The sequence below is a fragment of the Neltuma alba genome, unplaced genomic scaffold (genome assembly GCF_004799145.2).
Source record: "Neltuma alba isolate B1F8T4 unplaced genomic scaffold, ASM479914v2 tig00002085_pilon, whole genome shotgun sequence".
Taxonomy (NCBI): domain Eukaryota; kingdom Viridiplantae; phylum Streptophyta; class Magnoliopsida; order Fabales; family Fabaceae; genus Neltuma; species Neltuma alba.
The window spans coordinates 26,513-41,451 of NW_021632732.1; the positions used below are offsets into that span (position 1 = coordinate 26,513).

At 34.8% G+C, this 14,939-nt stretch overlaps 2 protein-coding genes across 2 annotated transcripts; both read right to left on the reverse strand.

The window, feature by feature from the left end:
* Positions 1-1,766: 1,766 nt before the first annotated feature.
* On the reverse strand, positions 1,767-8,649 carry LOC114716730 (UDP-sugar pyrophosphorylase). Its single transcript, XM_028901779.1, has 17 exons — positions 8,443-8,649; positions 8,233-8,337; positions 7,868-7,984; positions 7,601-7,741; positions 7,067-7,166; positions 6,762-6,889; positions 6,606-6,677; positions 6,414-6,478; positions 6,004-6,064; positions 5,793-5,910; positions 5,416-5,540; positions 4,900-4,976; positions 3,941-4,046; positions 3,789-3,848; positions 3,348-3,428; positions 2,612-2,851; positions 1,767-2,089 (listed from the first exon to the last, which is right to left on the reverse strand). The coding sequence occupies exons 1-17, from the start codon at positions 8,557-8,559 to the stop codon at positions 1,922-1,924; spliced, it is 1,881 nt and encodes a 626-aa protein (XP_028757612.1). The 5' UTR covers positions 8,560-8,649; the 3' UTR covers positions 1,767-1,921.
* Positions 8,650-11,641: 2,992 nt separating this feature from the next.
* On the reverse strand, positions 11,642-14,890 carry LOC114716741 (zinc finger CCCH domain-containing protein 7-like). The gene is made up of 7 exons (XM_028901790.1): positions 14,788-14,890; positions 14,585-14,659; positions 13,419-13,509; positions 13,019-13,288; positions 12,865-12,907; positions 12,690-12,793; positions 11,642-12,264 (listed from the first exon to the last, which is right to left on the reverse strand). The coding sequence occupies exons 5-7, from the start codon at positions 12,890-12,892 to the stop codon at positions 11,833-11,835; spliced, it is 564 nt and encodes a 187-aa protein (XP_028757623.1). The 5' UTR covers positions 12,893-12,907; positions 13,019-13,288; positions 13,419-13,509; positions 14,585-14,659; positions 14,788-14,890; the 3' UTR covers positions 11,642-11,832.
* Positions 14,891-14,939: the final 49 nt, after the last annotated feature.

A 14,939-nucleotide genomic window follows, 5' to 3' on the forward strand; every position in this document is an offset into this window, starting at 1 on the left:
CCAAGACCCAAGATCCAAAATATTTTATTAGGTGCTTTTAATATTCTAAAATATTCTGTGATACGTTTATAATTTTAAAATATTTTTTTAAGTGTATTCAGTCTATTAAAATATCCTATGATATAATTCCTGTAATTATATTAAAAGTAGTTGTGCTTTTTAAAATATTATTTCATGAGCAGTTTTAGTTGTATTATTAACTCCTCAAAATATTTGTTAAATTAATATATATTAAGTATCATAAAGTATTGTTTAATATTTTTTAAGATGTTAGATACACTATAAAATATTTTAAGATAATTAAACGTATTTAAAAAAATATTTTAAAGTGTTAAATATACTGAAATTTTTTTAAAAATATTAAAGGTGCCTAAAAAGCTACTTTGAATTCTGCACTCATCTTGACCCATCTTTTAATATTGGGCATATTGGCCAGGCTGCGTTTTTGAATGGAAACGTCAAAAGATTTAGTGATTTTCGGTAATTGACCAACCGGCAGGCGCGGCGCGGAACTTCTCCTCTTTGTTGCGGTCTTCTGATCATCCTCTTCTTTAATCCTCACCTTCCATTTCATCCTAAGGTCATGAAACACTCAATAAAATATTGAGATTTTCAGTAAAATACTATCAAGACAGTGAATTTTTAATTTTAAATCTAACTGCCTTTTTTTTTTTCTCTTTTTAAAAAAGCCCCTTTTCCCAAATACTCTACATACCCATATGAGTAACACAACTTGCCCCGAGTTTAATTTAATATGCGAGAATAATTTTCATTCTTATGTGAAAGAGTAAAATGTTATATTTATATATGCAAATCTCAACATTTTATTAAGTGTTTCATGACTGTCAGATGAAATGAAGGGTGAGGATTAGAAAAGAGGATGGTAAGAAGACTGTAAAGAAGAGGAGAGGTTCTGCGTTGCGCGTGCGCGTATTAATTACTTGAGTGCGATATTCTAACTGCGTGTTGAGGGCGGGAGGGGGTCTTTCCTCATGGAACACGTGTCAGGATTACTTGAGTGGGACATCAATTATTACGTCATAATGAGTCTAATATCCTGTTTGATACAAAGTATTAAAAATGAAGGATGAAAACTGAAATTACAATTAAGAAAAATTACTAAAAAATATTTAACATGAATAATTACTTGGTACATGGATTTAGACAAACTCATAAAAGTAGAATTGAAAAATAATACTTTTTCTTATAATGTTTCCCAATCCCACATGAAGAGATTTGTCTAATCCTATGTATTAAATAATATCTTATACTAAATTCTCTTTTAATAAATCTTTTCGATTTTAATATCAATCCCTATCCTTTATTTTTAATACTTACTTCGTATCAAATGAGACCTAAATATTTAGACCATGTCTCTTCCGCCTTGGATGGGTCAACTCATTTGCGTTTACTATCTTTTTCTTTTTTTGCCGGTGTAGTGCGTTTACCATCTTTTGATGGGGACAAGGATATTTAGGTCATAAAAATGATAATTAATGACAATTAGGTATAAGACCAGTTTTTGGTAAATGAATTGCAATATTGATTTAAATACAAATTCATGAATCAAGTTCAAAGGTAGATATTTGCAGATGAATTGAAACTTAAAAAAGTTCTATACAGCTGGCATAAAAAGGAAGAAAACAAAACTTTTGTGCAACTTAACTGATCAAGACATCAACGAAACCTCTGCTCTAACTAAACGAGATAATGGGAACCCCGGAAAAAAACTAAGTTAAATACAATTGCCAATTGCCACTGTCCCAGAAAGAAGCCTTATTTTTTTTAAAAAAAAGAATGATAAACCCAACAAAGCCTTCCTGCATCACTGGGACGCATTATTACGATCAACGAAACGTCAAATCTAAAACCAAGAATAACGAACAATGCCCAGAGGGCCCAAATTTGCATTGTTTCACCTTCAAGACGTCAACGAGAATTTGCCGGGTTCCGAGTAGTTCTTCTCCAACTGCTCAATCTTGTTGATCTTGAAACCTCTAATTCTTGTTACCTCAGGCTGCGACGCATCTTTGAAGTCAACAGTTTCAAGGGTCCACCCCTTGTTCTGCACCGAACCAACGATCTTTACCTATTTAACCATATCAACATAATCATATTCCAAAATCCATATCCATTAAAAAATTCTTCCACAGTACAGAGGATCATCTTCATCATATCAAATAATCAAAGTTTCAGTTAAAAAAAAAAAAATAATCCTGATCGAGTATGGGATGGCAACAATTAGATGGAGAATCGAAATATCTGCATCATGAGTATATGAAGTTCCGTTGGAACTGAATCACAGGAGATTTATTAGTACAACAGTCTCAGGGTTCTCAATCTATGTAATGGAGTTGAGATTAGCATCGAGATCTCTTTAATTCTCTCCCTCCGTGTGTGCCCCTCAATGATATTTTCAACAAAAAATTAAGCAACATTTTAAACTATTCACAGCGAATAACCTAAGCAGCATATGATTGGAATTTAACTCAAGTGTTTGATTATTTATTAGACGACCTGACTGTCAAATAGTTATTATTCCTCCCCAGCAGCTAATTTGATCTTGGGAAACTTCCAAAACAAACAATGAAGCAAATTTGTTCAGCCATACCTCAGCATCATCAACAGCATCAATAATTAAAGTCCCATCTAAGGACAGATTCTCAAGAAAGATATTTTGACCCTTTATGGCCAATGTAGACCTCTGAGATATTGAGGAATTTCCACTGATTTTGTTCTTGATCTGACAAAAGGTCAGGCCCCATTTTGGCTTCCATACAATACGGGGCCATACCTCAACCTCTTGCCCGTTGAAAACCTGCAACACCGGATCTGGTATCTTGACACCAGCCTGGCAGAAATAAGAATGTAAAGAGATTGGGTTATACTGTCTGGATTTTGACTTTTAGCGATGAGAATCTTGGCAGTATGTTAGCCTGCCAGTTACAAATACCAGTATTTTAGCCACAATAGAAATAAGAATCGCTTCATTTTGCCTACAAGTTCTACAAAGAAGAAAAACATTTGCATATTCCACTCTTAAACTCATGAAGTTTACTAATGCTCTAATCCCATACAAATGCAAAGGAAATTAGTTTTTCTATTTTTTCTTTCCTTTTCTTTTTTGGGGGTTGGGGGGTGTGGGGGGAGTAAAAAGGCTAAGCTTGCATCAAGCCACTTCATATGTACAATTGCACATCTGCCGGAAAGGCTGGAAAGTGTAATCTTTAACATGCATTTTTGGCTCCGAAAAACCATTAAAACAGTTGGAATCAGAATGGATTTATTTAATTTTCCTTCTAGTTGATGTGGAAGAGCACCCCCTAATGATAGGAGGAGCATATTACCTTTTTAAGGACGAGGCTGTTAGCACGATAGACAGCCATTTCTCCGGAGGTTGCACTATGATATGGATTTCCCTTCGGTACCTTCAGTCAAATAAAAATAATATCAGACATAGTTCCCCTGTTGAAAACTTTTTAGCGATTAATGATATTTCAGTGAATTTTTACCATCATATAAAGCTTTTCTACCATCCAAACAGTATTTTATATCCAAAGCTCCCAACTCAGACTGAACTATTGATTAATTATTTGCACTCTGTCCTCCATCATATGCTATATATAATTAAATATGAAATAAATCATGAAAGACTTTTAAGTTTTCCCTTTTATTATTTATTCTAATGGGCGTTTCTTCATCTATGAGTTTTAGATGTCCTGCATTACTTCTCAAAGAAAACAGCAAGGTCATGCCCTGCAATAGCTGAATTTAATTTTAAATTATACCTTAGCAGCATCTTCAGGGTTGTTCTTTACAGGTGCATAGGCGAGCCATGTATCCATTACCTGCATATTTACATAGATCCAGTAAGCCAGTACCATGCGTGACTCCCAAAAAATCTCCTAACGGCATCTCTACAAACTCAACATTTATTTACCGTAAACCCAACCCTTGCAGACGGTGGCAATGTTTTTGGATAGTCTTGCATCATACATTCAAGTCGAGTTGATGACTTAAATGATGTCTTGCTGGAATCCTTATACCTGCAGTTAGAAAATGTTGGATTGATGGTCACCATAAAGTAGCCACTGAATTACATATATAGATAAATCAAATTTATATTGCTGCTTATTTATATTCCTATATAACTAATACAAACTTGTTCACTTTATTCTTAACAGGCTTTATGATTAAAGTAATTCAATGATTCTTATAAATTTCGTGCCACTTTTGTGAGATTTGCTGGGCTTCTCTTGAAGCTCTTGGTTGAACTTTGAACTACAGGACCACCCGAAGCCCCACCTCTCTTCCCATGGATCTCACTGCCCCTGACACCAGTCGATACATGGTAGAAGACACAAACATCCAATAAACCAAAATAGTATTTCATTCATTCTGGGTGCTCCGCTACTAATAGAATAGAGGTATGCTTCAAATACCCTAATCACCCTAAATCCTAACTCTCTAAATACCTTTTATCTGAATTTCCCTAATTACCTTTAAATCCCATATTACATTGAATTTCCTATGAATTGTGGCATGTAACTTCAAAATTGTCCAATCAAATAGGTTCTAATTTTAGAACAGTGTCGTCATATAAGCAAGCAACGCATTTTACAGCTATATTTTTCTTCAATATTAGCATCACAGAATTGACGATTTATGATTTTTTTTTCCAAAGAAAATAATTCTTATTCTGCTACAAAATTTGCTGACTAACATTGCTCTACCTGGAATTTATGCAAAATGTTCAAAGAAACTATGGCATTAAGGCAAATTCTAATGGATCAAACACATTGAATACATAACTCAATTTTTTCAAGAAAATAATTAAAGCATGCTACCATTAAGTGTTTTAAAATAATAATAAAGCATAAGGAGTATACAAAGATGTACTTTGGATTAACAAACTCCGCTATGGCACCTCCAGTTTTTGTGAGCTCTTCAATGTAAGAATCAAGTTCCAGAATTAACTGTTAAAATAAAATAAGGCGTTACATATGGATAAAGCAGTTGGACCAAATAATAATAACCACAGTAACAACAAAGAGGGTAACAAAATCATAATTGTTGTTTTTCTGCTCCCCCCCCCCCCGGGGTCTGGGAAGTGGGGCAGTTTGCAGTTCTAAGTCGCATGACACTGTCTTAGAAGGCAGATCACATTGCACAAATCCATATCATATCAAAATGAATGTCAATCTTACACCAAGTTTAGATTTCATGGTCTACCAGATATATCAAATCAAACACATGGAAGCCTGATATCTCAAGTATTGCAACAATAAAGTATGAACAGAATGCTCACAAGTCAAACAATATGTTAAGCTAAGAATGCAGATTAGAGGAGTACCATTGACTCAGACCAGCCATAGTTAAATGAAAAGGGGAGCAAAGGGGAATTCATGAGATTACTTGGTTTATGTTTCCTGGAAAGGGTGAGAAGCCTGTCTCAGAATTGACATCCCCATCAGGGAAGCCAGTTGCCCTGAGGAGGGGATCTAGCTGATTGTATTCCACATTTATCACCATTGTTCTCCCTGGGAGCGAAACAAGATAAATTAATAGTCAATGTTAAAACTAGTGTCATTCCCAAGGTCCACTTGAAAAAAAGATTGAATAGCTTTGGTTCAGATGCAACTTTCCAATTAAAAACCACACGGAAACAATGTTTTTACATTGTCTTAATCTGTTTATCGGGGAAAAATAATAATGATTAATCCTTGGTCAAAAATGAAAACAATCACAATAGCTTTTCTTAGAGTAATAGTGAATAAACAATTAAGAGTTACCATCTGCGTGAGAGAGTTTGGTAATTCCTCCAATGGCTTCTTTTGCTTTTCGAGGTACAGCAAGCGAGTTAACATGGTACTGTTTGGAAGCACTGACTCCTATTGCAGCGGGAACGGCCTGTACCCTCAAAATGCCGGTCAATTAATATTCAAATCATATTAATAAGAAAACCAGGAAATTGTGACTGAATGGAATGTGAAGGCAACAAACCTTGAACAAAAGTCCATTTGTATCTTGGAAAAAGAGAACCCATTTCAAACCAGAATCACGCCTGACAAATGCAGATCATAATATAAACTTACATAAGAGTATTGCTAAAAGACAAATTACCACAGCCCTTTATTTTAGTAGGAATCCTAGACAACAGCCCGCCAATTTAGAAATATGGTAAAGTATCATCAAACATTCCCAGTCATGTAGGACAGCTTTCTCAGGATTGAAATTGTATTCAAAACACACTGAAATTACTTAGGAGAAGAGACAAGATCCATAAGCGAATCAAGTAATCAACTCACAACAATTTCTAATTCTTGAGACATAGCTCAGTTAATTTAAATATGGAAGTATAAATGAAAATGGAGACACAAATTGAGAGACCACCAAAGTATGTGTCATCATACCATACTTTCAGAATACCACTGGAATAAAGAAGCGCATGAACATCGCCATGGCCATGAGGTTTTGTCTACAAAGAAAGAAATCCTTAATCAATATCACTTTCTTTGAAGATATTATATCTGAGGTTTAGGTAACACAACATATTGCCCCAAACTTCAGTCATACAGTCATGATTGTACCCTAGGCAACATTACCTGAATTCTGTACTTGTTTTTTGAATCCAGTGCAAGTCTTGCATCATTATCATCTAAGCATGCTACTTTTTCCTGAAATGTAATTTGTTTTAAAACCATTTGATTAAAACGTTTTAAAGAAATATTATACTTTCGTTTAGGTATCCAAAGCCATACCTGCTTTAAAAGTTTCACTTGCGTAGATTGCATACCAAAGTAGGAATTTGATTCCAAAAGCTTTAAGGTACGTTCATGTGTGTCATCAGATGTCATAATAACAAAAGGAATCTGCACCTGGCTCTCACCTGTAGATTGAAAAGAAACAACATTACTATAAAGGACTATTGAATATGATAATTGACGTTAATAACCACGTGATGCTGCAGGACAACAAACGGTCACACCTTTCCTCATTGGATTATAACAAAAACAGGAGATATATGACTCTACAATTCTGTTTCCTGATGAAAGATAAGGCTAACCTTGTGAAAGTTTATTGCTGGCTTCTTGCAGAGCCAATATAGATTCAATGTAATGCTGTAAAAAGCATGTTCCACTGGTGGTTTCAACGGGAAGAGCAACCTGCAAGATGGAGAAGCAATGGTTGAGAATCAGAAATAATTCCAAGCGAGAGGGGGGGGAAAAAAGAAGCTAACTTATATGCCGTTCAGTTTTGCATAAAACATGCATGGCACAGCATTATTAGAAGGTAATAAGTTCATCATGGTCTACAGGACCCAGAGATTAGAAAGCAGGTGAGTGTAATTCTAAGGGCAAAGAATACTGCCAAAGCTATGGATATTATTAGACCATTCGCCTTAGAAGATTACATCAATCAGGGGGCCATGGGCTATGAAGGTCAGCTGAAAAAAGTACAGAGCAAAGTTGCTGGTAATATAACATCATCAGTCATAATACTGCAGTATTGAATAGAATCGACACTTGAGACTGAGTTCATTAGGTACACACACATATCATAGGTGTCATTAGTCCTTATATAGAGCGAGAAGGCATACCTTAATTCCATTGTATCCAAGACGCTCCCCAAGGCCACCTGCCACAAGAACAAATGCAGCTCTTCTGGCTTCCTTCACTCCTGTTTCCTCAAAATTGATGAAGTTCTCATCAGCAAATGTCAAAGTCTCCCCGGTTGGAACCTACAAAATCATCATCAAATGAAATGAAATATTAAACTAGCCCATTCAGCATTTATTTGATATCAGTATATCAAACTATTAGGACAGCATGCAATGCAATATAGAATGTATGGAAATAGTACTCACAGAAGGTGTGAAGCCGTCGTATGGGTTCTTTCCAGCTTTTGAATCAGCCAACAGTCTTCTAGCGTTTTTAATATATGACGCCAGACCACCGGGATAGCTTGAATTCAGTCGGGCCACCTAAAAAGGAAAAAAAAAAAAAAAAGTAACTTAAGGCAGAGAGCGACGGGAAAAAGCACGGTCCATCCAGTATTACTTAGAGGATAAAACACTTCGGCCACTATATCAGCGAAGAATTTCATAGAAACCTCTTTCAGGATTAGTAGCTCACAATGTTTTTAAAAGGTGTGTGAGTTTTCACCCGAGTTGAAGGATCCGAATTAAATTATGAAATGCACGAGTACCGTCTGATGATCAAGAAGTCCTACCTGCCCAAAAAGTGCTTTCTTTTGGTCGTCATCGACGCCCGGCTCCGCCCAATGTTCAAAAAGATGACTTTGGCCCATCTCCAGCAACATCTTAGCGAGATCAACCTGCATCCACCACCCCAAGCCAAATCAAAACCGTCCCGAGCCAAAAAAAAAAAAATGAAAATCAAAGAAGCCAAGGCATGCATGGTGTGTGTCTGTGTAGGACACCTGTTCGGGCGACAGAAGGTGGAGATTCTTCTGGAGGTTTGGAGCAGAAGTAGCGAATTCGCCATTGATACCGAGCTTGGAGAGCTTGTCAGCGGTGGAATCGAGCGTGGAAGCCATTGAATAAAAACAAGAGTAGAGAAATCGCAGAGGCGGAGGATGGTCAATTCAATTCGAGATCGACTATGAGAAAAGCTAGCAAGGTTGGACACCGAACTAAAACTGACAGAAGTAGTCCTGCTGGAAGCCACGCTTCTGGATTTACGTAAATCTCTCTCTTCTTTTTGTTAACCATTTACGTGAATTAAAATTATTATTATAAGTTGCTGTGAGTTGATGGTCAAATCATTATTATAATTTTATCTGTCATTACTAAATTAAAAACGAACGGAAAATCACAAAAAAAATCACTGAAATTAAAAAATTACATAGAAGAACCTATTTATAAAAATTATTTTCAAAACTCATTCTCCAAACCCATACTGATATTGTAATGAATTCTAATTTATAATTTTTCTACCGGCTTTTTTTCCAATTTTTCTCTAAATATGAATGCAGTATTAAAGTAATCTTCGTTATAAAAAAAAAAAATGTTCTGTCGGCGAAATTTATTTTTTTTAAAAAAGAGAAGTAATCCTTTTTTGGCCTGATGTTACCGGGAAGTACGGTCGCCACAATTATTTAGTTTAGCTGGGCTCCTGCACTAAAATCAACGTACATATGATTTGGCGTAATCTAAATAAAAAAGAACTGCCATGAGAATGATTTACGCCCGGGAAATTAACAAGATCTCGTCCCAAGAAAAATAATGACGCGAAAAGATTATCCCTTCCTAATTTTATCATATCGCAAGTTTCTTAATTCTAAGAATATTCTATCGTTGGGCTGATAATATTTTGTGAGGAGATAATTATAGCCTTAAATAGATTTTAATATTTGATACTATTATTGTTGCGTTCTTTTTTTAAGATGGAGGATTTGTTTTGTTGACTGACGGGGGATGAAATCAACATGTTTTAGAAGTAAATTGATTGATGATTAATGATCCCATAATATTTATCTTTAAACGGATGCTTTTTTTTTTTTTTAAATGATAAGCACATGAAAGTTTAACTTGAAGCTGCCTAGTATACTCCTTCTTCATTGTCTTTTTTAAATTCTCCTTCCCAGCGTTCGAACCAGGCAGCTTCGGTTAAGGGCGTGTTTGGAGTTATATTCAAAAGAGATTTTTAAGCAAGTTCATATAAGTCGAGATAAAATTCTTCTTACATACTTATTTTATATTTCAAAATCATCTTTAAAAAATTATTTATAATTCAATCCAAACAAATCCTAAATCTTTAATAAGAAAAGTTATTTCGATAAATCATTGAAACTCGAAGAAAATTATAAAAATAAGAAAGTACAAAGAGGTTTTTATGAGCGCTGCATAGTATTTTAATTTGTAGTCTCAAGTACAATTGAGTGTTGGCATGTTATTCGCCAAGTCACGTCAGAGATGAAAATGAGCCTATGCTTTGCATATAATTTAAAAGTAGATAGATTGTATTACTGATAATTCATGGATTTTTCATAAACCTTATATTATCCAAACATATATAGATATAAAATAGATTATTATGTTTATTTAACTACGATGACTTTATTTGATTTCACTAGAAAATTCTCAATCTATCCTTAAATGATGATTTTATTTTCCAAATCTGGATTTGAATAGCCATTAATTAACTAACAGTTATCGGTCGCCTCCATGCCTTTGATAAGGATATTGCTTCAATAATATAAATGTTAATTTTTTTAAGCATTTAAAAATAAAATATCTTAAAAATTATAAGAACAAATCCATTATAATACGATAAATAAATGATTATGGCTTATTAAAAGCAATAATCATGGTCATGATACCTTCATACGTATGTCTTCATCCGCATTGTTTTTCATCTGCTAGGATTATTTCGAAACTAAAGCTCTTAAGATGATTAGAAATATAATTTTTTTAATTCTGATTATTTTAAAAAAAATCCAAACAAACAAATTAATTTTTGGAAAAAATAATTTTTCTTCAAAATAATTATCTAATTAAAAAAAGCCACTCCAACATTAAGATAAATCATAAGAAATTTAAGAACAGATATGTGCCCTAAATTTCAATTAATATTAATATATTTTAAGAGATATAATAATTAAGTTCATTTATAAATAACGTAACTCGGTTTGTAAAAGAAAGGTTTGGCCTGTAAATATTAAATTTTTTTAAATTAGTTACTATTAAATAAATTCGAAGAGCTATTTATATATAATTTGCTTACTTCAAAACTGAGCACTTTTCTTCCAAGAACAGTTTGGAAGTTTGATTTTTAAAGTACGAGAGCACATTAACAAATGAAATTAAAATTAACACCCAAAAAAAAAAGTACGAGAGCACTTTTCCACGTAGGATAATGCCCGCACAAGACAAAAATAATGGAATACCCATATGCTAGTGGGAAGACCATATGCCCGGCCCAGAATCATTCCCATCCATCATTGTTCTAAATCACACCATTCAAAATCTCCTAATCTGCTTTGGGCTGCGCACATAATCTGCATTCATTGGAGTGCTTACAGGGAGTATTTGGATAGAAACCAAATCATGATTTTAGAAGTATTTTTATGGTTTACGAAGTAAATATATAAAAGAATTTGTCTCGTTTTGCGGAAAAGTGCTTCTGAAACTATGGTTTGGAGGTTGCCAAACACCCCTATATCTCAGACCCACCTCCTAACACATCGGTTAAGTTATTAAATTTATTTTAAAATAAAAAAATAAAATTTAATTATTAATCACATTTGATTGAAGAGTATAAAAAAAAATTAGATGAAACTTTAAATTAAGGAAATCTTAAAAATATATACCCAGCACCTCGTTTAATAACTTATAATAAAATCTCTTCATTCCTTATGAGAAAGTGTTTATTTATAATAGGAATAGAGTGGTACATTGATTTTGATAGTTGGCTTGCCATAATAGCAAGACAGTTTTTATTTTATTTATTTGTTTGTTTATTTGCATTGGCAGCGGTGGCTTTACTTAGCACAGTAATACGACGGATTACGTGTGATATACTGGACAAACAACCCTCCCCACCTGCGAGTGGGTTTTTCAGATGAGAAGATTACAACTCCATCGACCAACAAAAAAAGGAGAATGAAACCTTTTCAGTTCACAGAAATCTCAGAATTGGTCATATTGAAGCAGGTTATTTATATAATATTCATGTTGCTGTACAGTGTAAACACATAGAAGTGCCGGGTGGAGAGCATTGAAAATCAACCAGGCATATAAACTAAGAACAAATAATAAATCGTTAGCTTCACAAATAGTCCCCCTGCCACTTGTCTGGCTGGGGGCTGTCAGACAGGAGATGTCTTGGCCCTAATATCCTTTTTCATTATCAGAACTGGTTTAATGAGTTCATCCTCATCATCCAATACTATGTCCCCAGGTTCACCATCACACAATGTTGATTGCTCCCTTGCTCGTCCCGGAAGTTCAGCAACGTCTTCATCCTCGACATCTAGACTGATATAGTCAGCAAGTTCTCCTTCAAGGCCATCCTTATTTTGTTCCCCTTGCCTTGGAGCTACAACCATCGTCCCAGGTTCAGACACATCAATCCATAAAGAACCAAAATATCGCCTTTTACAGTTCCTCTGATCCACGCATCTCTTCCTTTTCTTTCCCTTTCCTTGTTTTTGGGGGTGATGAAGTTTGCACTTGCTCCCTTGGGTGCAGCTTCCTGTTGCTTGAAACGTAGGGCAGACATAGGTGTGCTTCTTCCGACACTGAGACCACATAAATGGCACAATCTTAACGCAAAATCACTTGTATATGGGGCAGGAATTGGATGCCTTAGGGGCAGAGTTAGCAACCAATCTAAAGTTTCTAAGAGTAAAGAAAGTAGCTACTATATAAATTATAGGTACGAGATAAATCGTCCATACAATCTTGAACTGCAGGCAAAACTGAATTTCACTCCTAAGGTGTCGCACTCGACTGAAATTCAGTGTGAACATAAACAGACATAGTAACCCCAACGACAATATCAAATCACCAAACTGGAGTTACAAAACCTGTTTCCTCAAAGACGCTAGAGAAATGAAACAATTGCATGTAAAAAGATTGATATGTCTGATTTGAGTGAAAAGAGAAGCTTAACATTCATATTATCCACTAATTTTACTGAAAATTTAACATGATAGCCTAATACCTCATTGCCATCAGCACAATATCCCCGGAGGAATCCTTCACAAACGGATGCCTTAGGGTTTACATTAACATGTCTATAGGGGCAATTTCTATTTGTGCATAAACCTGCCATTCAACTTGTCAGTATAGTAATTTCATGTTAATCACTCAGAAAGAAAAAACTTTCTTCTATGCACCTTGCAAAAAATAAGAGCAATCAGGCATTCTCTCGGGAATAACCTGAAAGGAAAAACAAAACAAAACAAAAGCTTAGACATCAACTCTTGACAGACAGATCAGCAAATTGCAGCAGACCACATACAGTCCCTAGGACTTGATATATGACAAAACCTTATGAGTCAATTTGCAGTTGGGAGTGGAGCATAAACCATTCAGAAACTTAGTACAGACAGCAATTTTAGAGGGATCATGAATATAGGGACACTTCCTGTCATCCTTGTTACATTTCCCAAATCTAGTAAAGAATTGACAATACTTCTGCTTCCGAGCCAACCGTTGTCTAGCTGTGTGTAAACTCCACCTAATTTTTCATTAGCCAATATACGAGTTCGCTTCTTTGGGTCTCTGATAAGCTTATGGCCATTGCCAATTCGGACATACCTGTGAATGTTGGAAGTTATCATTTATATACTATATACACAAAATTGTAAAGATAGTGAAACTATAAGAAGCCATTACCAACTGATTAAAATCAACAAAGAAATTAAAATAAATATAATAAAGCACATACTCATCATTTCCAATCACTAATCTCCTTGGAATGTATGAACTTTTGACATGCAAACCTGAACGGAGAGAAGCAGAGGCTAGGGGCTCATCAGCTACAAAGAGCATTACGTTTTATTAGTCCCAATAAAAATTGCCTTTCTGGGAGAAATATAGCCAAATATTCCATAAAACATGTTGACAGAAAAAAAGAACTAAGGAAAAGAACAATGGAAAACATTAGAAGTTAAAAAAACGTTATAATTCTGAAAATATTACCACCATAGACACCAACAAAAGAAATACAAGAACTAATAATTATAATGCCACCATATGCTGATATTGATGCTTATCAAAATATGTGCATGGGAAAGTTTAAGCCAACTTAGCTGCAAGCTATTTTGACACTTGGGATATATGCGTCACCGTTGATATTTTTCCAATGAAAAAACAGACACCTCTTGGAGAGTCTATCTTAAAATGGAGGAGAGCGGACCCTTTGAAGTTGAGGGTCGATGCATTTCCCTGAGGTCTATTTATTCTGGATATTTTCTTTCTTTCTTTCTTTCTTTCTTTCTTTTCCCCCCATTTTTAAGTTCAGGGAAATTTATGAGTTTGTATTTCAGAATCCCAAGGCTAACAAGAATTAGTCTATTTCAGAACACCCAATTCAGTAGAGCTTATTTGACATAAGCTCTTCTTCAATAAGCACATAACGTGTTTATCCATATGGGATCTAAAAACTGATGTATAGCCTCAAGATGCATAAGGGGGCATAGAGAAGGTATCATAATCGATTGTATACACATAAGGTTCTACCAACAAAATGATCATGGTAAAATTGATAAACTTAGTGTTGTTATAACATTCAATCAATAAGCTCAAAACGCGACATACCTTATACAGGTATTATTAAAGGGACCGGAGATGCCATCATTCACAAATGACATTGTTAATGAGAAATCACCAACTTAATATACGAGTAAACAAATCACCAATTTCTCATCTAATATGAACAATTGTCGCTCTAGATCATACTTGCCAAAGGCACATCTTAAAATTACTTGAATCGCATGTCCCAGGTAAATGTATTCTTTTAGGCAATCGTGACACATTAAGAAAAGTAGTGAATATAGGAGGTGAAGGGGATGCAACATCTAATAAATAAATTAAGGCATAAAGGTTGAACACCTGAAATCCTTTGAAGTGTCCTCCCCGAAGAGTCCATTCTGTAACGAACCAACCCAATACGAAATATACGTTCTCCTAATTGACCACCACTTTAAAGTCAGAGTAACACAGAAAATAAAGGAGATGCTATTTTAAAAAGGTGAACACCCATAACATGCATCACAGCAAACATGAAATTCTTGTAGAAAGAATGATTTTCCTACTCTTTGCCCGAGAGCTGATACAAGCACCATCTTTCTGTTCCCTCCTTTTCTTCTCTACAGCAGCAACTGCAAGTGTGGCTTCCTGTAATGATCATAATAATTGTGAGAAGAAAAATCTATTTTACTAGGAAAAACTATACCAAAATTAAAAG

Bases quoted from the DNA above. Each gene is read 5' to 3' on its own strand.
- LOC114716730 (XM_028901779.1), bottom strand. From the start codon at position 8,559: ATGGCTTCCACGCTCGATTCCACCGCTGACAAGCTCTCCAAGCTCGGT. The intron at 6,479-6,605 runs GTAATGTTGCCT...CTTTCTTTGTAG, and splicing joins AAAACAAGTACAGAATTCAG to ACAAAACCTCATGGCCATGG. The intron at 3,429-3,788 runs GTATAATTTAAA...ATTTGACTGAAG, and splicing joins ACCCTGAAGATGCTGCTAAG to GTACCGAAGGGAAATCCATA.
- LOC114716741 (XM_028901790.1), bottom strand. From the start codon at position 12,892: ATGCCTGATTGCTCTTATTTTTTGCAAG. The intron at 12,794-12,864 runs GTGCATAGAAGA...GTTGAATGGCAG, and splicing joins TTGCTCTTATTTTTTGCAAG to GTTTATGCACAAATAGAAAT. The intron at 12,265-12,689 runs GTATTAGGCTAT...ATGTGGTCTCAG, and splicing joins ATTGTGCTGATGGCAATGAG to TGTCGGAAGAAGCACACCTA.